The sequence below is a fragment of the Saccopteryx bilineata genome, chromosome 1, assembly GCF_036850765.1.
Source record: "Saccopteryx bilineata isolate mSacBil1 chromosome 1, mSacBil1_pri_phased_curated, whole genome shotgun sequence".
Lineage (NCBI taxonomy): Eukaryota > Metazoa > Chordata > Mammalia > Chiroptera > Emballonuridae > Saccopteryx > Saccopteryx bilineata.
In genome coordinates, this window is record NC_089490.1 from 240,042,460 (window position 1) to 240,070,451 (window position 27,992).

The window sequence follows — 27,992 nt, forward strand, 5'->3', positions numbered from 1 at the left end:
AATTCTGGCCCATGAACTTCCACATCAAACAAGGCTCTGCTCTACAAAACAGGGCCGACACATCCTAACACATTGGCAGCTCCAACAAAAGCCTACCTATAGACCTTGCATGGCTTGGCCTCTCTGTGGCACTTAGTGTGACTGGCCCATGCTCCCTTTTAAACCACTCTTCCATTATCTTCCGCTCCTTCCTCAGCTCTAGAGTCCCCTGCACCTCCTTCTCAATCTCACTACATTGCTTTCTTCCAGCAAAATGGGAAGCTAGAAAACAAAAGGGAAGACCTGGTTTGGGGGTAGATACCAGCTTATTTTCTGGGAAAAATGAGGTTGAGGTGTCAGTTGGATAAATGCATGTGATGGCTGGAGCTCTGGCAGCTGTTTTGGACCACGAGGACAAGGGTCACACACTAGGGATGGAGAAATAGGAATCAGAAGGAGCCTGGATCTCTGATGACAGGGAGCTCCTGTAATTTTGTCCCCGTTTATCTTTCCACTTGCCATGGCCTTTCACTTGTAACCTGCTGTGCTTCTTCTCAGCCATTTCAAGTCACCTGTAGTCCTCTGAATACACCTTTGTGTCTGCAAGTGCTTCCTGGTTCTTCCTAGTGCTTACATAGGTGTCGGGGAGCAGATGTCCTCAGCCTGCTTCTATGTCCCCTTGTCAGAGCCTCTGCAAAGACCCCCATCCTGGCAAGATGGTTTTCTGGAAGTTCTACAACAGGAACCGGGCTGACAACACATGAACTCTTGAGCAAAACCTATCCCAAACAATCCAGTTATTCTGAAAATAAAAGCAAAGTATTTTTTTAAAAATCCACCAGAGGGAGACAAATGGGAGGAAAACATAGAGTTCAGAAGTGAAGCCAGCAGCTTTGAAGCCTTCTAGAATAGGTCAAGGTTTAAAGAAAAACTATTCACTCGGGCCAGTAAATGATCTCTTAGGATACAAATTTATTACACTTCATTCAATTTCATAATATTTAAAGTATTAAAACGGCTGTATTTTCCTGCTTTGCAAGTGCTCATACTGAGTTGCATTTGGGTCCCTAACAAAAAAGTGCCATAGGATGATGGGAATTAGTCATCTTAAAATCCGAAGGACAAAGCTGAGAACTTCTAAGAACACAGAACCTGAATTCTAGCTGTGGTTCCGCTGCCACCCAATGGTGGCACCACACTGTCTCTCTCTGCTAGTTTCCTCCCCTATGAAGCCCGATTGCTGGGTGAAGTGGTCACAGCCAGCAGTTAAGGAGTCCCTTCTTTCTGCATAATCCTTTAAGGGAGCTACAACAGTGGTGATTACTGCCCTTTCACAAGTGAGGGAAACTGAGTCTCCAAGAAGTTTAACAACCTGCCCGCAACAACGCGTCTGTTAAGTTGCAGAGCCAAGTTCAGAGCTCCGGAACTAGAGCACTGCTACCCTGCACAGCTGCTCTTACAAAGATCTTTTCCAGTCCTCAAATTCCCATGATGTTATAAGAAAACACAAGAGGTCAACACAAAGGCAGTTTTAAACTTGTCAGGCTTTGGATTTTCTTTCTAAATTAAAGCATCTGTTAGGCCAGGAGTCTTGGGTGTGTGCACTTGCTCCTTTTGGTCCGATCTGGTTGATGAAATCTTCATGAATTCAGTTGCGATACACTCGGTGATACAACCTAAATATACTACTCACAAAAATGAGGGGATATTTTATAGCTTCATATTCATTTTGAAATATCCCAATTTTTGTGAGCAGTATACATTTGGCAGTTCTGCCAGTAAGTGGAAAAGAAACAATTATGTTAAGCTACTAATTCTTTTTTTAATACAGAAAGAAGGGAGCTGGGGGATTAATAAATGTTCCAGACGTTCTTCCCTCTTTGAATCACGCTGGTTTCATTCCACAGAGGATTAGCAAGATTTAAAAGCCATTGTCAGCCCCACAGCCTACTGGGTAACCTATTTTTACATTAAAGAAGCTCTAGGATTCACTTAGGATGATGGTTCTTTAAAAAGGCCCAGCCTGACCTTCAGTCAGGTGTCTTCTTCTCACTGTGCTTTGCTAACTAACATGGCCAAGGTTGAAATTGTAGCTGTTTTCCAAAGTGGAAAATGAAACAGTTTCCAGTCACTCAATAAGTATAAAAAGGGATATTAGATGGGCTCAGTAGGGACGTTGAACATGTTTAAGTCACTCAGCTGTCCCAATTTGCCCCCAAATAGTTTATCATCTCATTTCTTTTGCTGGTAAATTTCAACACTAGTGGTGTCTAGGATGTCTAGAATTGTCTGGAACAATACAAATTTAGCTGTTTTTAGAATTCCTTTCAGTTTGCTTGTTCACACACATCAGTTTCCTCGTTTTGGAAAACACCATGAAAAAAGACTTTGCCAGGTGACTGCTTCCCATCCATGCGGTTTTAAAAGGGCAGTTGATTGCAAGAAGCCACCTGGACAGTAGGTCTCAGACATCGTCAGAGCATAGTGGGGAGGGGGGGAGCAGGGGAGCGTCTCTGCAGCCTCACCATGGCTGTGTCACCATATACCCATCCACACGGCCTCACCTGTCTGCAAGAGGCTTAATCACAGCCGGCTGACTCACTCCGGAGCAAGAGAAATCCACCATCAGAAAGACTTCTCCTTCCCCCCATCTCCAAATACAACAGTTTGGTGGGGTATTTGGATGAACATTTTCTGTTTCCCCTGGTGTACAGACACAAATAAATGATGGCATTCTTCCATCTTCTGCGGTAAGTGGTGTTTCCATGAGCCACGGACTTGAGGGGTTTCATTCCTGTGAAATTAGAGTCAGCCTTGTTCACTCCACCCTTTATGTCTCCTGGCTGCTTTTCTTAAATGATCCTCATTGAATGTCTGCACCACGAGCTCTCATGGCCCCAGACATCAGTCCAGGTAACAACACCTGGGCTAGAGCTGTTTGAGATTCTATTCCTGGGGAAAGACCATGAAATTAACTTCCAGTTCATCAGTTTGCTCCTCCTCCCCATTGAAATTTAACAAGGGGAATGCAAACTGCTCCCCTAGAGAGCTGTCCCATGGTGTGGACGTCAAAAGCAGGGCTGTCTGATACACTCACTGTAAGCCACATGTGATTTAAATCTTCGAGTGGCATATTAAGGGCAATTTGTTTTAATAATATATTTTATTCAATGCAACATATCAAAAACACCATTTCAATATGTGATCAACAGAAATGATGACCATTTTACACTCCTGTCTCAGGCACTCAGGTGTACAGAACCGGACATATCCTCAGAGCCACATATTGGTTTGGGGCAGTGGTTGGCAACTCATTAGTCAACAGAGCCAAATATCAACAGTACAACGATTGAAATTTCTTTTGAGAACCAAATATTTTACACTTAAACTATATAGGTAGGTACATTCCTTATTGAGGTAGCACCTACACGTATTTTTGGAAGAGCCAAACTCAAGGGACCAAAGAGCCGCATGTGGTTTGCGAGCCACAGTTTGCCAACCAGGGGTCTCGGGGCCTCTCTCTCTCTCTCTCTCTCTCTCTCTCTTCTCTCTCTCTCTCTCTCTCTGTCATTGATTATAAGAATGAAGGAGCAGAGTCTAAGATTTGGGTTAACACTAGACAATCATGAGAGCACTGCATTCTAACCTGGACCAAAAGAAACTGAATTCTCCTGTTCCAAGTCTCTGGCTACACACTCCATGGCCCCTGACTTCACCCATCTGGGCTTCATCTGTCCCTTTCTTTGCTGGTGCACCTGTGGTTTAAGGCTGTTGGTGATTTTATGAAATTGTCAGCAAGCTAGAGCTCCTACGTCCCCAACTGTGCTCAAATCAATGTGAACTTCAAAATTACCGCTTTCCTTTTTTCCTCAGCTCAACTCCCCTGCTCTCTCCCTTTAATCAATTTAGAAGCCTCATGGCAAAAAACACACAGACACAGAAAAGTTCCAAGTCAGCAAAGGCATGAGCACAAAAGCATGAAAAGAATTCTGCCCCCCGCCCCATGTGAACTCCTGACACTGGAGCCAAAGTTGAAAGGTGCCTTTTCTGGTCAGTTCAGGAAGTGCGAGAATGCCTTGGCAGCCCGGATCAGCCTTCCCAGCCCTCCTCCTCCTCACTCCCTTTCCCAATAGTGCTTACTTTCTGGCCAGCAACAGCCCAGGGCCACACACAGGGTCCCCAGTGAGCTGTGCGCTGTGAGGGCCTCATTCAGACAGGAACCGCCACCTCCCCTGCTCCAGAAGGAAGTCCCCTGTCTGCCCGAGCAGAAGTGTGATCCAGCCCCAGGGCTCTCTCCTCATTGTCCTTAGCAATTCTCTTCAATGTATTATAGATTCCACCTCAACGCAGCACCTTCCGGCTCTGTGAGGCTGAATGTCATTAGCCCCGTTTCTGCCCGTTCCCCTAAACTGTTTAAATCTTTGGTAATCTGGCCCATTCCTGGAATGTAGCACCTGATACTCCATCATCACGGGTTCATCTGAAACCCTACCTTCTTAGCCGAGGACACAATGCACTCAATGCTCCTGTTGTGGGGAAGGCACCCACACAGGGTGAGCAGAACGGCACACCCACCGCAGGGGTCCTGCTGGTCTAGGGTGCTGGGCACTCAGCAGTGTGGGTGCCTGGTCCTGCCCAGACCCTCTGCCTGCACCAACTCCCCACTCTGCCCCAGGACACTGGGGGTGGGGATGAGTTTCCCAGTCACAGAGTTCTCTCTGAACCCCAGCCTCCCCACCTGGCGGTAACCCTTGGCTCCTGCTAAAGCTTCATGTCTGCCCCCATCTTTGTGGAAGAGACAGGCTGTCTTAGATGGATGAACTAGGCAATGGATGTGGGGGCCCCTTCTTCATCACCGTCCTCCACCCCTGACTGAGCTCCCAGCAAAGATAAAACTGCAGGCTTCACTGATAGCCAGTTAGCCTCTCAGCCCCAGCCTAGCCCCCACCAGGCTGCCTGGGCTCCAGGTTGAGGCTCTGTCCCACTCAGAACTGCGAGTGGAGCTTGACCGTGACTCGGGTCTCACCTCACCTGCTCCATGTTTAACCACAATGGCCAAGAATGTTTCGTGACCAAATGATTAAGCTGGACTTCAAATCGGGCCTTGGCACTCGGGGTTGTGCTCAACATAAAACCCAGGCTTCGAGGAAGGTGAGTGGACAGTCGTGTGAACAAGAGAGAGGGGAGGAGGAGGGAGAGGCGGAGACAGGGAGGCCAGATGAGGCCACTGGACGGGTACAAGTGTGAGATCACGAGCAACTTGATTGACACTGGGGACAGGAAGAAGGCTACTCACATGACAGACATTCTGGGGCAAGGACCAGCATCATTTGGTATACAGCTATATGACCGGACAGCTGGAACATGTGGATGTTTTGAAAGAAAACAACCAGGGTTTGCTGAGTCAGCAGACAAGAAGATCGGGGAGAGAAGTGAGTCGGGGATGACAGGGCGATTTTGAACAGGACTGGGAGTGGCTGCCCCAGGGGCAACAGGAAAGTGGGAAAAGGAAACAAGTCTGTCTGTCAGAGAGCTGGGGGACTTGGCTCTTGATGGTCCAGGCAGAGCTGGGGCCATGAGAAATGGAAGGTGTGTGAGTGGGGCTCAGGTCAGGATAGGACTGGAGACTTAATGTATGTACTGTGTGTGTGTGTGTGTGTGTGTGTGTGTGTGTGTGTATAATTATGGAATATTTCAAATACAGCAAACGTTGACCTAACAGTAACGAACATCCAAGCACCCATCACTCAACTTCGGTCACGGTCACTCCTGTCTCACACAGAGCCCTCAGTCCCTGTTATTCTGAAGCAAATGCCGGACATGAGGGGACAGGGGGGCTCAAAGTCTGAAGCAGAGAAGGTGCAGATTCAGACAGATCTTAGAGAAGCCTCAGGCAAACCTCACCTTATGGAGCAAAGCAGAGACTGGAGGTCGGAACAACCACCCCTCAGTTGAGAAGCAAAACCTTTGGAGCTGGACCTGGAACCCGGTTATCTGCCAACAGCCTGGCCACATTTCATCCCTTTCTGAGATAAAATGAGAAAAGGATGCAATTTCTTCAGAAAGCTAAAGGTCAACTTCTGAAGTTATTGTTTGTATCCATCTCATAAATGACTCTCCGTAAACATATCTAGGTATTTATATAAACACTTGCCTTCTCTTTATGTGTGTGTGGTGACACCATACAGGCCATGCACTATAAAAGGGGACTGTGACACAGCCCCTCAAGCAAGCAGAGCAAGAGAACTGGTCACCTAATTGTCCTCGGCTGGTTTCCCCACCGTGGCCTGGACTCATGGGGGTCACCTTAAGTGCGCTTTGGGGACAACAAAAGAGCCCTATCTATCCGGAGTCGGTTTACCTGCGGCTGCCAGGAACGTCACCTTGAATGACGTGTCACCTCTTGGACCGTACCTGCCTCCATCATGGAGCAGATGTTAGATTGACTGTGGTCAGTGGCACATATAAAAGGCAACGGAGGGGTGTGGATGTGAGTTTCACCGACCGGCACAACCTGATTCCTGGTCAGCCTGCCCCCCCAAAAAAAGAAAACATGGTAGAGTCTTACTAGAAAGTAGGACGGGTTCATGGACCCAACTCAGATTTGTTAAAGTGAGCTCATCACTGCGAGTCATAGTGTAACTAACAGGGCAATGTTCTTTGTAAAGATGCTATGAACCCCCCCCCATGATGGAGGACCAGGAGATGGAGGAGAAGTATGAGGACACTGAGCTGCCCTCAAGCTCACTGGGGAGCTGACCTACGCATGATGCTAGGCCCTCGCCATGAGCCTGCGTTAGGACTCCTCCCGACGCCAGCTCACCCAGCTGCTGCCACCAGGGCTGAGTGTCCCAGGGCTGGCTGGACAGCCAGGTCACAAAGCAATAAAAAGCACAAAGTGCAGCAGGCAGAGCCATGGTCACAGGTAGGGAAGCAGGGACAACGGCACACATTGGGGAGGCAGGCTGCCAGCCTCTCACACTGACCAGCGAGGCGGCACCATAGCCCGATATCATGCATTTTGCATTTTTGTTTAGTCTCTGGGACCTGCTGATTCTCAAGGCCATCTGATTTTTCTGGCAGTACTGCTTTAATGTATATACAAGTTGGAGTCTAGGGAAAAACCGCCCTGGCTCTAGTGATGTGACCAACAGTTCTAAGGCACTTATTATAAATTAAACATTGTATCCACACTCCAATTTTGCCTTTTCAACAAACCTGAGATCTTAATAGTGGTCCCATCCTGTTCCCATGACAGTGAGCACACTTGCCCCTCAACAGTTAGCAAGTAGACAGAGAAACCAGTGGGAGCCAAGCATCTTGAGGGCTCCTACACTCTTCGGGGAATCTCTGAGCCCAGGCTTTCCTGGGGGGGGACAACACCCCTCCACAGGGAGTGGAGGTAGTTAGTTTATGTCCTCTCACAGCCCCTGGGAGATGGTGCTGAGGATACAAAGCTTGCTAAATGCAACGTTTTAACTCCCCCAATGAAATTGATAGTTTTTAATACAATGTCTCAAAGCACCACACCTTCCTTCCTTCCAGTATCTAATACTGTCAGTTGAATCAGCAAAGTGACAAATATAAAACGATAATCGCGAAGCCACATGAGCGTGCCCACGTTACTTTGATAAGCAGCCCACATTGAATGTAAACGAAGATGCATGCTTACCGGGCTGACGGGAAAACAAAGCAGAATGAAAAGATCACTCACACTTATCTTGCCAAAGTCGCACCGACCGCTTCATCCAGTTTCTACCGCCGACCTTCTTCCTGAGGACGTTCATTTATTCAACGGTGATCCAAGTGCCAACGCCCCCCCTCGTGGGGGCAGGACGGTAGGGACACTAAGCTGAGGAACTACCATCCAGATCACCCTCCTTGCTCTGCAGGTTCTGGTTCTGACGGTAGCCCCAAGGAATAAAAATATAAAAAATAACAAAAAACTTTTTTTTTTTTACCTAGCAATGTGTTTTCTGATGTCGTTTTTAACTTATGAGAATTTAAAAGGAAAAAAATATATGATATGGCTGTGTAAATCTGGTATCCTATTTAAAATACATTTTATTTCATGTACTCATCCCATTGACTCAAACTGTACGTGATGATATATAGAAATTTCAGTGACGATACATGGTAAAAAGTATCCAAAGTGCCTCCGCCCATCACTTCTGGGCGTTGCTCTTATCGTGTTTCCTGATGATGTCCATGAGGTTGGCGGCGGTGACCAGGTGGCTCTGGGCCTGCTTGTCCCTCTGCTGCTCCCTCCGCTGCTGGTCGAGCAGGTAGGGCGAGTGGAGGAGCTGCGGGGGCAGGAGGGACCCTGTGGGCTGCACCCTCTTTGCCACGTCCCAGAAGAGTCTCTTCGAGTTGTTGTTGATGAAGGTGATCGCTGTCCCATTTTGACCTAATCTCCCCACTCGGCCCACCTGAAATGAAAGGCAAAGGGTGTTTTCACAATGTTCGTAGTTAAAGTCGTCCCGTCCCCTGAAGGAAGATGAAGGCTAGTCGTCGAAGATGTCTTCCTGGGATGAACATTCATTCAAATGGTACTTATTTTGCAATTTATATCTCAATATATTTGTGACACCAGTTTAGTGGAGCTGCCCCTGGCATACTTTTAAGAAAACAGCCCAAATAGAAAACAAGGAAGTGATCACATAGTAAGAGTCAGTACAGTTTGTGAAACTTGTGTTTTGTGTAGGTGCACACGCATGTGCATGTGCTTGGGAACAGGGAGCGACGCGAAGGGGCTGGGTATGGAGTGTCTATTTGGGGTGATGAAAATTTTCAAAAATCAACTCTCGTGACCGTTGCACAACTTGTTGGCCACGCTGAGAACCACTGAATTGCACACTTTTAATTGGTGAATTGTACAGCACATAAATTACACCTATGAGAATATTTCTATTGAGATGTTTTATACCGAGCTATAAAGCTATTTAAAAAAAAATAACTGTCATGGTCCCCAAACTCTAAAAGCTGATGCTAACACCCCCAGAATTAAAAAGCAGACACATGGAAAGCGCTCCTATGATTCAAAATACTCATATCTTTCCACTTGGATGGCCTTCGATGAGGAATTGACCCCACAAAAAGCTCTGTGGGGAGAAAGTCACTGCAGTGTATTTAGTAACAAAAGGCTGGAAACACCCAATTGTCTGTCAGTCAAGGATTCGCTCAGTCAATTACAGCACACCCATCCACTGTGCCGCCATGCTGCCACTGAGACTGAATGAGCCAGAGAAAACCAGCGGAAACACAGGGAGAGCTCCGAACAGGGTGCCCACTGTGCGGGAAGCACTGGATACCAGCCACAGCAACGTTCCTGACGCGGTGCTTGCTGTGCCAGACTGGTGAGGAAGATGTGGGAGGAGCATTTGACAGAGAGCCAGGCATATGGCGGTCGGTGTCATACGGTCCCACTGCGGTGACAAGTACAACAGGGTACACATGCACCTGTGTGTACATGCACACATATGCACTCATGTTTCCTGCTCCGGGAACACTGAAGACCCCTCAGAGGTCAGAGCCTTCCTCCTCATTTCACATCTCTGGTTATTTGTGTTCTCTGTTAAGTGCATGTGTGTGTCTGTGGACTTCGATGATTGAAACAGACACAAAACTAGGCACACAGATGAGCCCTTCTGACAGAGGTGAGGACGCCACAGGCGCCAACAGCCCCTGAGGCCCCCATGGCATCACTGCATACTACTCTGTGAGAAGCTGAAAACCCCTGGGGCTGACCCTGGGACCACAGGAAAGGCCAGGCAACGAGAGCAGCCCACTCAACCCGGGATGCACAGACGCTACTTAAGTACTGTTAGTATTTTAGGAAGACTTCCCATCCCAAATTGCTACCCCTTTGGAAAAAGATAAACTTCAGGCATTTGCAAACCTGCATCTGGGTCCCAGGTGATGGTTGGACGCGCAGGTAAATGGGGTGGGGTGGGGGAGGGGCACCACTAGGCTTCAAGGTCCCAGCACGAGTCATAGAGTCACAGCCACGGCTGCCACGGTGGGCGGACCAGGCAGACGTGGCAGCCGAGGGGATTCTAAGAACAGCAGAGAAAGGCTTTTCTTGAAGAGGCTGTAAGCGATGCCGCAGGAGGAAGACGGGCTGCGGCGGGAAGATAACATGCCACTCAGAGGCAGCTCTGTTTCTGCCCGAAAAAGGAGCCCCAGGTTGGCATCTCTGGCAGCAAAGGAGAGAAATGCGCTTTAAAAGGGAAAGACGAGAACCGTCATGGATATGAGGAGGAGATGAAGACAAGATTCCTAAAAAAACAAACACTGTTTAACAGGTTCATTTTATTTTGGTTGGATGTATCCACTTAAAACAAAGCCCTCTTTTTTTCTTTCCTGGTTATAAAAGCCATTTAACATACTCGTGGGAGAAAATAAAAATAGAAAAGAAATTAAAAAACAAAAACCAATTACTTTAAAAATACTGAATATTTCAGGTTATTACTTCTCATTATTTTATAATGCATTTAAGAAATAGTTTTTAAAAATAGTTTATATATATATATCTTAAAAGCCAAAAAAATTCATTTTTATGTCTCTTACAAAACATTTTCTTTTTCTTTTTCCACTCATCATTACATTAACACTGCCTTGCCCAAAAAAAGTCACAGTGATAACACAGAAAACCTCGTTACCTGGTGCACGTACTCATCCATGTTGGAAGGCATGTCAAAATTGACAACCAGCTTGACCCGGATCAAGTCCAGCCCTCGCCCTAGGACTCCGGTGCTCACGACCACCTCATGATCTCCGTCTAGTAAGCCCTTTCCGGAAATGCAACAAAACACATTGCTCAGGATGGGTCTTAGGTGGTTTCACAGCACTGAGATATCTGACCCTGTTTTCTGACATTTGATGTGGCCTGGCTGCAGTACCTCTTCAGGAACTGAAGTCCCAGCGTACCTGAAAACTGTGTGTGGCCCCAGCTTCTCCCAAGCTCCCCATCATGCGATGTTTTCTATTCCTTTACTTGGCCGACCTTTCCCAGGGGTGAACTTCACTCATCCCCAGGCGGCCTGAGCTGGTGGCAGAAATGGTGGCTTGTGCCCTGACTAGCTAGCTCAGTGGTAGAGCGTCGGCCCAGCATGTGGAAGTCCCCAGTTCGACTCCAGGCCAGGGCACATAGGAGAAGCACTCATCTGCTTCTCCACCCTTCCCCCTCTCCTTTCTCCCTATCTCTCTCTTCCCCTCCCACAGCCAAGGCTCCATGGGAGCAAAGTTGGCCCGGGCACTGAAGACCGCTCCATGGCCTCCACCTCAGGCACTAGAATGGCTCTGGCCGCAACCGAACAATGCCCCAGATGGGCAGAGCATCGCCCCCTAGTGGGCATGCTGGGTGGATCCCGGTCGGGTGCATGCAGGAGTCTGTCTGACTACCTCCCCACTTCTCACTTCAGAAAAATTAAAAAAATTAAAAAAGGAAATTGTGGCTTGTGAGTCAGACACCTCTCTGGCGGACCAGCCCTTGGGGCCTGGCTGGCTACCCCTAAGCACAGAGGTGGTGAGAGAAAACAGATTTACAGAAAAGAGATGAAAATAGGACAGGGGTGGCGCATGTCAAACCTCCAGCACGCTCTTCCTTTCTGTCTGTGACTTCTCAGAATGTATGGACACGCTCTTCAGGCCCGTGACCTTCTGAACGGCCTCACTCAACAGGTCTGCTCCAAGTCTACAGTCCACGAACACCAACACAGGGGGCTGGAAGAGTTTCTTATCCTGGGAAAATTAGATACGTGCCCTTGAAATTATCCAGAGACATAATGTACAGCGGGAAGTTTTCTTTTTTTTAACCTTTTTTTTTATTATTATTATTTTATTTTTTACAGGGACAGAGAGAGAGTCAGAAAGAGGGATAGATAGGGACAGACAGACAGGAACGGAGAGAGATGAGAAGCATCAATCATCAGCTTTTCGTTGCGACACCTTAGTTGTTCATTGATTATTTTCTCATATGTGCCTTAACCACAGGCCTTCAGCAGACAGAGTAACCCCTTGCTCTAGCCAGTGACGTTGGATCCAAGCTGGTGAGGTTTTTGCTCAAGCCAGATGAGCCCGCGCTCAAGCTGGCAACCTCAGGGTCTCGAACCTGGGTCCTTTGCATCCCAGTCCGACGCCCTATCCACTGTGCCACTGCCTGGTCAGGCAGCGGGAAGTTTTTTTCTGAAAGCATTAGTATCAGTTCATCACCGACAAACTTATAAACATTGCTGAGGAGGGAAAAGACACATTCTGTTGAAATGAGTGTTTGCTTCAAAATATGCACAGACAGAAGCCAAAGAGCTTACTGCCCTTCTAATGCAAATGTAATTTTAAAAAATTAAGTGCAACTAAAAATTACAAGTACAGTTCATAAGTCAATACAAACCGCATTACCTTAATACTGTGTTTTTAATGAACTACACTTGCACATATCACTCACTCAATAGATTGCTGTTTAAGTCACTCATTCTTTAAAATTCTATTTCCCAAAACAAACTGGCCAAGAAAGAACTTATCCTTACATTATATATAAAGCTACTGAAAATGTTTGAAACATGGCCCTGACTGGTTGGCTCAGTGGTAGCGCGTTGGCCCAGCATGTGGATGTCTAGGGTTTGATTCCTGGTCAGGGCACACAGGAGAAGAGCCCATCTGCTTCTCTCCCCTCCACCTCGCTTCTCTCTCTTCCCCTCCCAACAGCCATGGCTTGATTGGTTCAAGCAAGCCGCTGAGGTTGGCTCCAGGGCCTTGCCTCAGGTGCTAAAATAGCTCTGTTGCTGAGCAACAAAGCAACATCCCCAGATGGAAAGAGCATTGCCCCCTAGTGGGTTTGCCAGGTGGATTTTGGTTGGGGCACATGTGGAAGTCCCTTTCTGCCTTCCTTCCTCTCATTTAAAAAATAAAGTTTCGGCCCTGGCCCGTTGGCTCAGTGGTAGAGCGTAGGCCTGGAGTGCGGGGGACCCGGGTTCGATTCCCAGCCAGGGCACATAGAAGAAGCGCCCATTTGCTTCTCCACCCCCACCCCCTCCTTCCTCTCTGTCTCTCTCTTCCCCTCCCGCAGCCAAGGCTCCATTGGAGCAAAGATGGCCCGGGCGCTGAGGATGGCTCCTTGGCCTCTGCCCAGGCGCTGGAGTGGCTCTGGTCGCGGCAGAGCGACACCCTGGAGGGGCAGAGCATTGCCCCCTGGTGGGCAGAGCGTTGCCCCTGGTGGGCGTGCCGGGTGGATCCCCGTGGGGCGCATGCGGGAGTCTGTCTGACTGTCTCTCCCCATTTCCAGCTTCAGAAAAATACAAAAAATAAATAAAAATAAAAAATAAATAAAGTTTGAAACAAACTATATAGTTTAGCAATAATCTTAATATTTAAATGTCTTTCTGTAACAAGAAAAGCCAACCCTGTATCCATACAGCACATTTTCACAAATGAAAATTGAGTAGATTCTTACAGAATTCTGGGGCAGGAAAAGCAAATTGTTATTAAATACCTAAAGGGAACCCCGCCCAAATTGCATCTGACACTTATCCCACTAAGAGCCGGGAGACATGCAACCGTAAGCTATGGGCCAGGGCAGCGCCACTCACATTTAAGATTTCAAATAGTTTTTTCTTTTTGGCAGGTTCTTCCACCCACAGAATGATCTGCCGCACATTGGAGCAAGGCAGGTTCTTCTCTCCAGCTGTGATTCTCACGGGGTTGTGCAGAAGCTGGCTCGCCAGCTGTTCAATGCTGGCTGGAATTGTGGCCGAGACCAAGATGGTCTGGCACTGGTGAGGGACGTTCTCCAGAATGTCCAGCACCTGCTGCTGGAAGCCCATCTTTAACATGGTGTCGGCCTGAAATGAAGCCCTTTCAGGTTAGTCCGATTTGACATTAAAACCTGGAGCCACCCAAGGAAAGGTTGCTACAGCAAATAAAATGTTCTTACACAGAAATAGCTATCGCAGTGTCAAAAAAAGACAAAGGATCGATAAAAAAAAAAAAAAGACACACTCACATAAAATTATACAGTGTCGCTACACATTTACAATGATCCACAACTTGGATACAGAAAGAGGTAAACAGTAATGGGTAAGACCAGAGGGAGAGGCAAACACAAGTGTCTCCTGATTAAAAACTAACTTCACCAAGCTTTTCCAGAAAATATTCTGTTTTTAGCGTTGTCTGTATGTCTTCATTGCTCACGACATCCTTAATCCCCACCCTCCTGACTTCCATCTCTATTGCCACAACATCACTCCTGAGGGTCCCCAAGGGCTAAACATCCCCCCACCAGACCTTCACTGTGCAGCTAAGCATGGTTGACAGTCACATTCAGTGGGCATTTACTGTGTACCAGACACTGTTCCCAGCACCGCATACACCGTTGTAACACCTGTGAGGTAACTCTGCTCTAATCCCAGATTTCCAGATGGGGAAGCTGAGGTTTGTCATACTGTGATCAGTGACACGGTGGAACCAAGATGTGGACCTTGGTGACCTGGCTCCACACCCACGTCACCAGCCCTGTGGGTCAAAAAGAGACCCTGACTTTCAAAGACTTCAAGGGAAACGGATGGGTCTGCCCAAACCTACAACATGCAGACCTTTGAATGGTATACATTTAGATGACAGCACATGACATACTGACCAGCCCGTCTGAAAACACTGATTTTTCCTTTACAGGAACCCTGTAAATCCTCGGGGATGGAAGAAGAGAAGGCTGCCCAGAGCAGTTGGTGTGGAGGGAAGTAATTGTGGAATCTACATGAGGCCACTTCTCAGGTTCCCGAGTGGGGAAAACCAAAGGAGCCCGGTCACCAGTTCAGGGTGGCGGCAGTGAGGCGGATGATGCCAGATGCAGCCAGTGGGTTCACACAAGGCCACATCGGGACCAGGCTGACAAGCACTTTTTGGAGGACCGGGTGCATTATTTTACTTTACACAGGACTTCTCAGTGCCTGAGACACATTCACAATCTCAGGGAACATCATTCTTGCCACAACTCTGGAAGACTCAACAACCGGTCCACAGTCTCATGGGAGTGGGCGTTGAGGCTCAGAGCTGAGTCTTGCGGGTCATGCCAACGTGTTCTTTCCATACCCCCTGGAACCCTCTCGCCACTTACTAGGGGCCTACAGAAGGCGGGCCAGGCTGCCACCCCTGGTCAGTGCCTGGCACCCCACAGTTCTGATCATGGCTGGGTGACACCGGGTCTTGGCCCTGTCACCACCAGTGGCACTTGTGCAAGGAAGGTGTGTGACTGGAACAGGCTTTTTGTAAATTCTGTAACACTGTGTGATGAATGTTTCCCATCCGCGCACTCACTTCGTCCACGACCACAATCTTCACACTGCGCAGCTGCATGGAGCTCTGCTTCAGGACATCTAGGAGCCGGCCCGGGGTTGCAATGACAACCTGAGTGAAGGGGGAAAGCTAGTGAAAAATAAACACTTTGGAAGTCTGGTGAAGCACAAGAAATGCAGGGTAGGCCCTGGCCGGTTGGCTCAGCGGTAGAGCGTCGGCCTGGAGTGCGGGGGACCCAGGTTCGATTCCCGGCCAGGGCACATAGGAGAAGCGCCCATTTGCTTCTCCACCCCCACCCCCTCCTTCCTCTCTGTCTCTCTCTTCCCCTCTCGCAGCCAAGGCTCCATTGGAGCAAGGATGGCCCGGGCGCTGGGGATGGCTCCTTGGCCTCTGCCCCAGGCACTAGAGTGGCTCTGGTCGCGGCAGAGCGACGCCCCGGAGGGGCAGAGCATCGCCCCCTGGTGGGCAGAGCGTTGTCCCTGGTGGGCGTGCCGGGTGGATCCCAGTGGGGCGCATGCGGGAGTCTGTCTGACTGTCTCTCCCCGTTTCCAGCTTCAGAAAAATACAAAAAAAAAAAAAATGCAGGGTAAAAGCACTCCCCCCAAAATACTTACCTCAAAACAAAGGGAAAAATAAACTTGACAAATAGTCTCACCAGGAAAAGACCAACTAATAAAACTGTGTGTAATAAGGGTGAATAGGAAGGGCACAGTATCATTTCCGAGCTGTTCCTATCAAAGGTACGTAACTTGAATCTAATCAACTAAGAAACATTCTTCCAATAAGTCATTTATGATCCTTGAAAGTGTCAAGATCATGGGGGGGGGGTGGACAGAATGAAAACTGTTCCAGACAGAAGATGATCAAAATAAGAGGATATGTTGTAATTTCGTTTACTCTGTTCTTTAGATTCCACATCTAAGCAAAATCATATGGTGTGTTTTTCTCTGTCTGACTTATGTTACTGAGTAGAACACTCTACAGGTCCATCTTGTGCTGTCAGAAATGGTAAGATTTCCTTCATTTTTTTACGGCTGAGTAGTATTCCATTGTGTAAATGTATCACAGCATTTTTATCTACTTATCTATTGATGGGCACTTGGGCCAGTCTGCAGCTTGGCTATTGTAAATAATGCTGCAATGAACATAGTGGTGCATATATTCTATCGAATTCATGTTTTGGGTTTCTACAGATAAATACCCATAAGTAAAACTGCTGGGTCAACATATGACTCTTTTTTTTTTATTTTATTTTTTTTTTATTTATCTTTTACATAGACAGAGAGTGAGTCAGAGATAGGGATAAACAGGGACAGATAGACAGGAACAGAGAGAGATGAGAAGCATTAATCATTAGTTTTTCATTGAGCGTTGCAACACATTAGTTGTTCATTGATTGTTTTCTCATACCCCCTGGACCGCGGGTCATCAGCAGACTGAGTAACCCCTTGCTGGAGCCAGCGACCTTGGGTTCAAGCTGGTGGGCCTTTGCACAAACCAGATGAGCCCACGCTCAAGCTGGCGACCTCGGGGTCTCGAACCTGGGTCCTCTGCATCCCAGTCCGATGCTCTATCCACTGCGCCACCGCCTGGTCAGGCAACATATGACTCTTAACTAGATTCTTATGGTATAAAAAAATATTTTTAATGTTTATTTTATTGATATTAGAGAAAGAGAGAGACAGAGACAGGAACATCAATCTGTTCCTATATGTGCCCTAACCAGGGATTGAACCAGCAACTTCTGTGCTTTGGGAAATTGGGACAATGCTGTAACCAACCAAGCTATCTGACCAGGGCTTAAGCTGTAAAATTTAACAGGATAATTCACCAACATGAGTGGTCTGAGGAGGAGATGACAGCAACTAAGTCCCATGGGCACACAATGGATCAATGTCAACTGCTTGATTCTGCAACTATATTGCTGGTTACACAGGGCAATGTTCTTATTTGCAGGAATCACACCCTCGAGTATGTTAGCTTTGGATCCTTAGACAAAATCCCACCTTTCTGGGAAACAGCAGATGTGATGGCCAGATGAGATAACGCCTGTGTAAACATCAGCAGCTTCCAGAATACTGCACGCACTCAATACACGTGGTCCTTCCCTTCCCCATATAAAATCAACTTTTAAAAAATTATACTTGCTTGGCAAGAGTTGAAAGACCAACTAAACTCACACGCGAACCTTTCTCAAGGAAGAACACACTAGGCCCTCACTGCTGTTCAAAAGTGGTGCTCACCTTGACATGCTGTCGCAGACGGTACAGCTGGGGGGGCAAGGGCAAGCCCCCCACCAGAAGCACAGTCCTCATGCACGGCAGGCCTTTCATCAGCTCCTTGGCTTGTCTCTCTATCTGAATGGCTAACTCCCTCGTGGGGGTGAGAATGAGGGCAGACGGCAAGGAGCTCTGTAACGATGAAGAACGGGCCTGAACACACCAGCAGTCCACGCCCAGGGACAGGGACTAACTCTGCAGAGATTCCAGGAGCAGTGCCTGGTTACCATGGTCCCCTCAGCCCAACTGGAGATGGGCCCTCCTGCCTTCTGCTCACCACAGGGTTTGTCCCCGTAAACCATCACAAAGGGAACCCACGTCTCACATAATACAGGGACATACTATGAACAATCAAGACCAGAACCAGAGAAAGGAGTCTAGTGACCAAGGTGGGAACACGGAAAGTAGGCTTCTTGTCACTCAAACTGCGCACTCTCCAGCCATCCTCTTCGAGTGGCCATGATGACCTGGGTCAAGCTGGACGTTCTACCCTTGACATTCTCTCTTGGGAGTTCCTGTGGATTCACTTCTTTCTTGGTTCAGAGAACTTACTTATATGACTATCTGTCCTATTTCCTGCCCTGTGGCTCTGTTTGGGTCCTCACGTGCATGTCACCTATATCTTGATCATTCAGTGCTTCCTTTTCTTTTTTTTTTCCATCATATTTTATTCCACTACTCTTGAGTTTTCCACATTTGTTAGAAAAAACAACATTTTTGTCAGGAAAGCAGTTTTTGAGACTTGCAATGAGGATCTTTTGCTTGCTATAATAAAAGAAAAATTCCCACACATTATGTTTTTCAGACAGGCTACTAAATTCTAGGCATTCCGTTTGCTTGCCTCTTCAACATAATTGGGAGTATGAGAGTTGGTAAATACCACCTGTTTCTGAGAATGACCCGTGGGCACTTGAACTTACCTCGAATAGAGCTCGGATGATAACAGGAAGGAGAAAGGCTGCCGTTTTCCCGGAGCCAGTGTCAGCACTGGCCAGGATGTCCCGTCCTAGGAGACCTATGGGAGTCATCTGCATTTGGATGGGGGTTGGCACTTCATAGCCCGAAGCCTTCAGGTTGAGGTTTAAGGCCTCAGGGAAACCACAATGCTCAAAGTCAATAATGGGCCTGGCAACATCTTGCCCTTGAACTGCAATCCCCAGCTGCCGCTGAAGATTCTCGACCAGGTCCTCCTGAAGGCTCGAGATAAAGGGGTGCTCTTTGTAGACATAGAATGTATCAAGTGGAGACTCGGGCAGAGAGCCGGCTTCCTGTGGATGGCCGAGTGCTAATTTCTCTTCCTTTTCCTTAACTTGCAGGAGATGTTTCGCTTTGCACTCCAAGCTACACACATCTTCATCGGTCTCATCACAGATGTACTCCCCGTAACGGCCACAGATGACGCACACAGGTTCCCCGGGCTCTGCCCAGCGCTGCATTTTGGAAAATGACTTAACAGGCTCTTCAGAGAGATGGCTTTCTTGGGAACCCCGCTTAGGGCCCAACTGCAGACTGGGGCAGGGGCTCTGCTCCACACTGAGCCTGTCGGTGGCTGTAGCTTCCTCTGTAATAATGGCAACAGCTGGGTGACCACTGCCTTCATCCGACCCCAGGTCTGCAGCTTCAGGTTTTGCTTTCTTGCCTGCACAGCCTTGGCCGTGGTCATGAGCGTGCCTCTTGACCTTGAGAGATCTCGGAACAAACATCTTTTGATATCCTGTTGAGGGAATTATACCATGAGATGTTCTTTACCCACAATCATGTTCAAGGATATGGGACCCGCGGGTGATCCTCGAGTCCAGCCTAGTGTCCCTGGGCCTTGCCTCAAAAGGACTAGAGAATGCATTATGACACTACTTGTGACAAGCTTTTCTCCCACTCATCAATGTTTCACTGAAAAGACAAAATCCTTTTCCATACACATGCCCACACATGCACAGTCACACAGACACACACACACACTCACATAGCCTGTGACCACAGCCTACTCCTGCTGACTGGCCACCTGCACTCTGCAATAGCAGATACTGGAGGAATTTGGGAGTAAATCCTATTTGCACGTCCAAAACACATGAGGGCTACTTCACTATGGGAGTCTTGAACATTGGAATCCAGCCCAGAGGACCACACAATTCTAAGCTGATAAGAAACACTACTGTGCTGGAATGCCCAAGCCCAGCGTCAGTGCTGCGCCTGCTGCCTAGCCTGCGGGGCTCTAGGGCAGGTGAGCGCCCCGTGAAGATGGCGCGGGTCTCTGCACCCTGCAGGGCTGGGTCCGGGCTCCCAGATCCACGCCCACAGCAGGACACGGCCACCCGGGTACCAGGGGCCCTGGTGTCAGGCCTAGGCCGCACTCCTGGGTGCAGCTACCCTGGGAACGTCTGTGGCTGGGAAAGACCTTCAACCCAACGCGGGGACCAAACATACACATTGTTTTCAAAAGTTAATTCTTAGGACAAGCTGCCCGGTTCCAACAAAAATACAGCTGAGTGTCTACAGTCATTATCCTAAGGCTCAGGGGAGTGAGACTCCGCGGGGCACTGAAAGCTAGGGACGCAAAGCTCTCCGAGGGCGACACTGAGCGGGTCGGGACCCCCATGCCTCTGTCCTCCACGCGCTCCCAGACCCTCCCCGAGCGCAGCCCTCAACCGGTCGCGGCCCTGCTCCGAAAGCGCCTGCGCGTCCCGGTGGCACGTACCCAGAGCGCCTGTGCGTCACGGCGCTGCTAAGAGACGGGTGGACGGGGAGTTTCCAAAGATGGACGGAGGGCCCATCCTACTCCCGCAGCCTAGCACCGGGGTTCTAGAGGAGACGGAGGCTGGAGCGGTCGGGCTCGCCGCGCCCCCTGCAGCGCGGAGCCAGCTCCCGTTCGATCGCCGGGCCTGGCTTCTTGCCGACAGGCTCAGCCTCTCCGCAGCTGGGAGGGCCATGCGGAACCGAGCCCTCCTCTCCGGATTTTGGGAGGGGCCCCGGCGCCCTCTAGATCGAAGAAGGCGGGGCTACGACGGGAGGCGGAGCTCTGGGAGAGGCGGAGCATCCTGCTGGGGCGGGGACCCGCGCGCTCTCCACGACCCCTCCCCGGCTCCCGGCTGGAGGGAAAGCGCGGAACCGGGATCGTGCCAGGAGGCTGTGCGGGGAAGGGTCGGGGATCCTCGGGGAAGAACTGACGTGACCGCGTGGGCCGGGGCGCTGAGAGGGAGTCCGACGATCCCCAAAGGCGGAAGGGGCGGCGCGGGGCCCGGCGCACTGGCAGAGCCGGCAGCCTACGTACGATGGGCGGGGCGCGGGCCGCAGTGGCCTGGACACTAGTCCTGCTGCTCTTGGCCGGCCGAGGAGTCTAAAATTAAACCGAGCAATTCTTGTGGCCTATTTGATATGCCGAATGATATTTCCGCCACGGCCACACCCACCCCCGAAACCAGAAAGAAAATGACACAGTCCCAGTTCTTAGTCCCTCCCTGTTGACATTTCTGGGCCACGCTGCCTCTGGGGTCTCATGCCCCCAGATGCCAGGGCTGGAGGAGGCAGTGGGGTTGAGCAGGAGGAAGAGTCCCACGGCCTAGGAAATGTTTTCTGCTCTCTTTCGTATGCTGAAATATTTTCAGTCTTAACATTTGATGCATTCAAAATAATGTATTGAGTATATAAATTTTGCCCTGGCCGGATAGCTCAGTTGGTTGGAGCATCTTCCCAAAGCACAGAAGTTGATGGTTCAATCCCCGGTCAGGGCGCATACAGAAACAGTTCAATTTTTCTCTCTCTTTCTCCCCCTTCCTCTCCCACTAAAATCAATAAATAAAAGTTAATAATATATACATATATGTATAAATTTTAAAGGAAACCAATAAAACGGCTGCCTTTGATTCTGTCACGTTATCAATGTCAATCACAGATCCATGCATCTCCGGGATTCTGCAGCTTCCCTCCACCACTGTCCTGAACTTGGTTTGTACTGAACTTGGTTTGTCTCTCCTTGCCGTTTTTCAGTAGTTTTATCACAGTCGGATCCATTCCTAAACGATATAGTTTCATTTTTCTTCTTTTTGAGCTTTATAGACCTAACGCAAATGGCCGCATCGTTCATCATGTTGCTGTGTTTCTCAGACTCACGTGCACTGCTGAGGGTGAACACATTTGTTTTCACTGCCTGTAAGGTGTGTGTGGTTATCTACCCACTTCCCTGTGGACACTTGAGTCGTGGCCAGTATTTTATTACTATTATTAGAGGCAAAGCTCTAATAAAATAAACTATGAAGCTCATGAAATTTGAGCTTAGTAGGGCCCCTCCCTCCCATGGGCCCCTTGGCAATGTGTTCACATGGTCATATATTTTGTGAATTCTGCAAAAGGAAGGCATTTGAGCCAGGATGGTTAGGACAAGTTTCTGTGCACGCTCAGTCAGCACTCCTCAAGCTGGGTCCCGGCCATGGGTGCTGTAGGCATTTGGGGACCCAGACAAGGTGGGTTGCATTGGGGATGCATTTACTGCTCTGACTCCAGTGGGTTGTATTAGTGAGGTTCACAGTCTGTTCACATTACACTCTTGCCCTTCACCCCATAGAGGGAAGCTGCAGGGACAGACGTTAATCTGTCCCACAGCATGCAGCACTTGGAAGTAGGTGCGTGGACACAGGGAGGTGGGGGCACCATTTGAAATGTAATGAGCTAAAAGCTGGTCTGTCAAAATTGATTAGATGTGGTCCTGGCCAGTTGGCTCAGTGGTAGAGCGTCGGCCTGGTGTGCAGGAGTCCCGGGTTCGATTTCCGGCCAGGGCACACAGGAGAAGCGCCCATCTGCTTCTCCACCCCTCCCCCTCTCCTTCCTTTCTGTCTCTCTCTTCCCCTCCCGCAGCCATAGCTCCACTGGAGCAAAGTTGGCCCAGGCTCTGAGGACGGCTCTATGGCCTCTGCCTCAGGCGCTAGAATGGCTCTGGTTGCAACAGAGCGACGCCCCAGATGGGTAGAGCATCACCCCCTGATGGGCATGCCGAGTGGATCCCGGTCGAGTGCATGCAGGAATCTGTCTGACTGCCTCCCCATTTCCAACTTCAGAAAAATACAAAAAAAAAATTGATTAGACGTGCCAAACTGTAAGCAGGGGACCCAGTTCTGACCTATGTCCAAGCAAGTGGAAGTTCTCTCCCACTGGGAATGTATTCATTATTATATAATTATAAATGCACCTTACATTTTCATACACACAAAAAATGTTATCAGATTCCCTGAGTTGGTAGGTCACAAACCTATAACAGAACTACGGTGAATCTGGATGTGAAGACACATGCTTTTTTTATAATTATTAATAATAAAAAAATGTTTAATATGCTGCATTGAAAGATATTTCATCAGTTGTTCCAATAATGTCAGGTACAGCCATTTTTTTCCCTCACATTCCAGGATCCAGTTCAAGATCTTTTCTCTATTTCTGCTCCAACTCTTAATGAATAAAAACGTTCTTAAGTTTAACATAGTTCAATCACAGGTCCCCATTTTATCCACCATTGTTAGCATTCCCAGAGCTTCCTAATCCTTTGGAAACCTCAGAAATGACTCAACCTTCTATGTGTTCCAACTCTCATCAGTTTCCTCACAGACACTTTGGGCCGTGGCTACCTGCATTTGTGCTGTGACTTTTGGAAAACTAGTCAGTCCTTACATGTGGGATGCTTCCTTCCTAATGGGCAGCCTAGTGAGTGACAATTTACCTTTGCACGTGCGTGACACATGCTGGACAAAGCCTAATGTTTGACATCAAGCCCTTCATCTTTTGGGGTCAATGAGTCAAACCCCAGAGCCACAGTAGTCCTATGCTTCTGGCCCCACTGTGAGTACTTTCAAGAGCTCAGATTCAGATTCCAAATTAAGTCCCATAAGAGCACAGTCTAACCAACATAAAAGTCTTCACTGACAGGGTTAGATGATGGTCTTCAAATGGCGAGACTGCGGGAAGCTCTCCCTGCCACAGTTCAGGTGGAAACCACAGATGGCATTACTAATATGTTCCTCAGCATTACTAATATGTTCCTCGTTTGCATTATGCTGTATGGCAGGGAGGGGCAGGAAGACGTCCGGGGTGACTCAGTTCGACAAGAGTTGTGGAATGCATATATCCTACATGACCATTCTAAGAGTTTGCCCTGAGCTGTGTCTTAGAACAGGAACTGCTGTAATAATGTGAGCTGACCTGTTTGTCATCCTCATAGGATGTTGAGATGCAAACAGAAATAATAGTGCTTATCATTCTTTTCATTCTGGGGAACTCTGGTCTGACACCTATTAGTTTATAGCTACTCCTTACTCTTTTCAATACGTGAGGCTCAGAAAGCCTGCATAAATTTACATCCTGGGGAAGATAGCACAGGGGATGAGCTTTTGAGTGCCATTGGTTTTGTTTTTGTTTTTTCCATTTTATCATCAAAATGAACCAGACCATAGAGGGGACCCTACCACTTTCTGCCTTTGATACCTTTTTCCTGATAAGTAGTATGACAAAGCCTTCAAGTTCTAAAAGTTGGATTACTTAGTCATTTGACAAATTCATGGGCTCTTCCATGTGGCAGGCTGGGAATATCATGATGAACAAGAGAGACGGGTTGTATTCTCACTACGCTTCCAGTGGAGAAGGGAACAGTATGGGTGTAGGAGACATGCACAGATGGGCACACAACAGACATGGGAGACATGGACACCGAGATCCAAGCGCTGAATAAAAATTGAGATAATTAACATGGGAACGAGAAGAGAGGGCAAAGGCCCCAAGTGAGAGTTGGGCACATCCAAGGATCTGACAGAAGTCAGGAATGAGTCTACTTCGGTCAGGTTACACTGCAGTAACAGACGGTTTCCGACTCTCAGTGGCATTTAACAGCAAAGTTTCATTTCTCATTCAGACTGCAACATAAGAGAAGTGACTGTCGGGGTAAAAAGTGAGGTAGGAAGCTGAGGCAGTAATCCAGGCTGGAGAAGAGGGTGGTCTGAGCAAAGGTAGGGGCACTGGGGATACAGAGAAAGAGATAGAATCAAGACAGACATAGGACATAGAAGGCAAAGTCCTTCCTGATTGGACATGGACACAAACGAGGGGTCAGGGCTGACACTCAAGTCTAATATACACGATGAAGCTTTCTACTAACCACAAAACATAACGTGAAGATAACAGCTGTCGTAGTGATGAATTGAATACAATTGCATGATAAATATTTTATTGTTAATAATTTTAGAAATGTCTTTCTACTCCTCTCAATACATCCAAGACTTGACAAATCGCAGTGATCCATGTTATTCTTTCTGCCCAAACTCCAGGCACAGGTCTATTCACAGATGTACATAATTGTTGGCAGTGAACCTTCTGAGATGCCAAATTAGGATACGCCTTGTGAAGATGAAGTCTAGTTTACAATCCGACGTTCATCCTAAAACTGGAACTTACGAAGATATCATTGTGTGGTTAAGAAAAGCACAATGGACTGAGAGTATAGAACCCACTTCTGTAAACCTTAGCAAAGACTGGTACATACAGGTTCCACCAGATTCAACATTACAAGGCTGTCACTCTGAAGACACAATATAAGAGCTATGACTATGCAAATTTTTGGAAACCTGACATCAATATGCACTCATTTTCTAGAGGAAAATGACATTGGCTTCCTACCTCACTCCATACACAAAAACTAACTCAAAATGGGTGGACTCACATGGAAGAGCTAACACTTAAGAACTCTTAGAAGAAAATATAGGAGTAATCTTCACAGCTTTAGGTTAGATGCAACACCCAAAACACAAGAGGCAAAAGAAAAAAAAGATAAATTTAAAACTTTTGTGCTACTTATGACAATATCAAGAAAATGAAAACACAGCCCCCCCCCAAATGGGAGAAACAGTTTGTATCTCATACAACTATCTAACAAGGGTCTAGTATCCAGAATATCTATAGAAGCCTACAACACAATAATAAAGAGAAAAATAACCTAATTTTTAAAAGGGCAGGGCAAAGGGAAGCCCTGGCCAGTTAGCTCAGTGGTAGAGCATCGGCCTAGCGTGCAGAAGTCCCGGGTTTGATTCCCGGCCAGGGCACACAGGAGAAGCGCCCATCTGCTTCTCCACCCCTCCCCCTCTCCTTCCTCTCTGTCTCTCTCTTCCCCTCCCGCAGCCAGGGCTCCATTGGAGCAAAGATGGCCCGGGCGCTGGGGATGGCTCCTTGGCCTCTGCCCCAGGCGCTGGAGTGGCTCTGGTCGCAACAGAGCTATGCCCCGGATGGGCAGAGCATCGCCCCCTGGTGGGCAGAGCGTCGCCCCCTGGTGGGCATGCCGGGTGGATCCCGGTCGGGCGCATGCGGGAGTCTATCTGACTGTCTCTCCCCATTTCCAGCTTCAGAAAAATACAAAAAAAAAAAAAAAAAAAGGGCAAAGGGATTTGAATAGGCATTTCTCCACAGACAATATACAAATAGCCAATAAACACACACAAAGATGCTCAACAGTATCAGTTATTAGGGAAGTACAAGTCAAAACCACACTAAGTAGAATATAGCTATTTAAAGAAAAAGGCAGGCAATAACACAGAGAAATGGGAACCTTCATAGATTGCGGATGGGCATATAAAATGGAGAAGCCACTCGAAAAGAACCTGGCAGGTCCCTGAAAACATTAGACACAGAATTTCCACGTGACCCAGAGAGTCCACTCCTGGATGCCGAGAGAAGTGAAAACCTGCGCATTCATAATGTGGTATGGCCTGACTGGGCAGTGGTGCAGTGGATAGAGCGTAGGACTGGGATGCGGAGGACCCAGGTTCGAGACCCCGGGGCTCACCAGCTTGAGCCCAAGGTTGCTGGCTCGAGCAAGAGGTCACTCAGTCTACTATAGCCCCCCCCCCCAGGTCAAGGCGCATATGAGAAAGCGATCAACAAACAACTAAGGTGCTGCAACAAAGAATTGATGCTTCTCATCTCTCTCCATTCCTGTCTGTCCCTATCTATCCCTCCCTCTGACTCTCTGTCTCTGTAAAAACAAAAAACAAAAAAAACTAGAGACATATTAGTAGGTGTTTAAGGCTAAGAAGCTGGGGAATGTGCGGTAGAAAAAATGGGGAGCGACTGCCAATGGCTTTCTTTTGGAGGTGATGAAACATTCTAAAATTATATTGTGGTGATTTCTTTACAACCCAGTGAATAACTGAATATACTAAAAAATAGATGTACATTGAAAATAGGTGAATTGTATGGTATGTGGCTCTCAATAATGCTTTTAAATAAAGCGTGTAGAGGAAGTATTTCTGGATGAGGGGCTCAGGTGGATTTTTTTATCTTGTGCTCATCAATATTTTCCACAGTAAACAAGTGTTTCTAGCTATAAGAAAAAAGAAACAATGCCTTTGGTATAAATGGTTTGTCTCGACAAGGTAACTCCTTAGAATCAAGCGTAGAGGTCCATGGGCTGAAGACCATTTCAAACTTCAGCCATTGTCCCTAGAAGAGAACTTCCTGCCATTTCCTGAGTCTCCTCCTGCTCTCTACTGTAAAATACAGGAAGTTTTATTTTTTCCTTCCAATAACAAAATCTGTGGGTGTTTCTTTTTTTATTTTTTTTATTTTGTGTGTTGATTCATTTCAGGCTGAAGGCTTTTCCATGTTTGACATTTCATTCTTCGTTGCTTCACCAGAACCACCTGCCCTTAAAAAAAGAAATCTCAATTTGGGTGGTCATAAGTTGAGTGTGGCTTCACACATTGAGCTGAAAACTCATCTGCTGTAGAAGATTGCATTCTTGCTCCTTTCCTTACCCTGTGACTGGTAATCATTTGCTTGTAATCTCATAACAGTGAAAAGGTTAAGCAACAATGAATGTATGTGGTAAAAAAAAAAAAAAAATTCTTAAATATCGGCTTAATAGTATAACAATATACTTTGGGAATTAAAATGATTGTGTTAAAATAGATTATAGAGTCTAAAGGACGATATAAACATAGTTTAAAGAATTAGGGAGTTCCTCCTCCTTATTGTAGCATATGTTAATATGTGTATTAATTACTGCAAGTGGCTCAATTGGGCAGTGTCCACTCAAGACAGTAAGGTTTAGCTCAGTGCTGGTCAACCTGGTCCCTACCACCCACTAGTGGGCGTTCCAGCTTTCATGGTAGGTGGTAGTGGAGCAACCAAAGTATAAATAAAAAGATAGATTTAACTATAGTAAGTTGTTTTATAAAGATTTATTTTGCCAAACTTAGTGAAAATCTGACATAAAGTACTTGGTAAGTAATTATTGTTATATGCTTTAACTTGCTGTAACTCTGCTTTATAAATTTTATAAAGTTACTTCCTTACTTTATAAATCACCATTACTGTGGAACCGGTGGGCTGTTAGAAAACTTTACTACTAACAGAGATACAAAAGTGGGCGGTTGGTATAAAAAGGTTGACTACCCCTGGTTTAGCTAAAGCATGAATACAATT

At 47.5% G+C, this 27,992-nt stretch overlaps 1 protein-coding gene across 1 annotated transcript; it reads right to left on the reverse strand.

Annotated features, from left to right (window-relative positions):
- Positions 1 to 8,018: 8,018 nt before the first annotated feature.
- DDX59 (DEAD-box helicase 59) lies at positions 8,019 to 20,887 on the reverse strand. Its single transcript, XM_066238806.1, has 8 exons — positions 20,242 to 20,887; positions 18,467 to 19,260; positions 17,511 to 17,678; positions 15,289 to 15,378; positions 13,566 to 13,817; positions 11,569 to 11,721; positions 10,641 to 10,769; positions 8,019 to 8,408 (listed from the first exon to the last, which is right to left on the reverse strand). Exons 2-8 carry the CDS (start codon positions 19,247 to 19,249, stop codon positions 8,145 to 8,147), a joined length of 1,839 nt encoding a protein of 612 aa, XP_066094903.1. The 5' UTR covers positions 19,250 to 19,260; positions 20,242 to 20,887; the 3' UTR covers positions 8,019 to 8,144.
- Between the last annotated feature and the right edge of the window lie 7,105 nt (positions 20,888 to 27,992).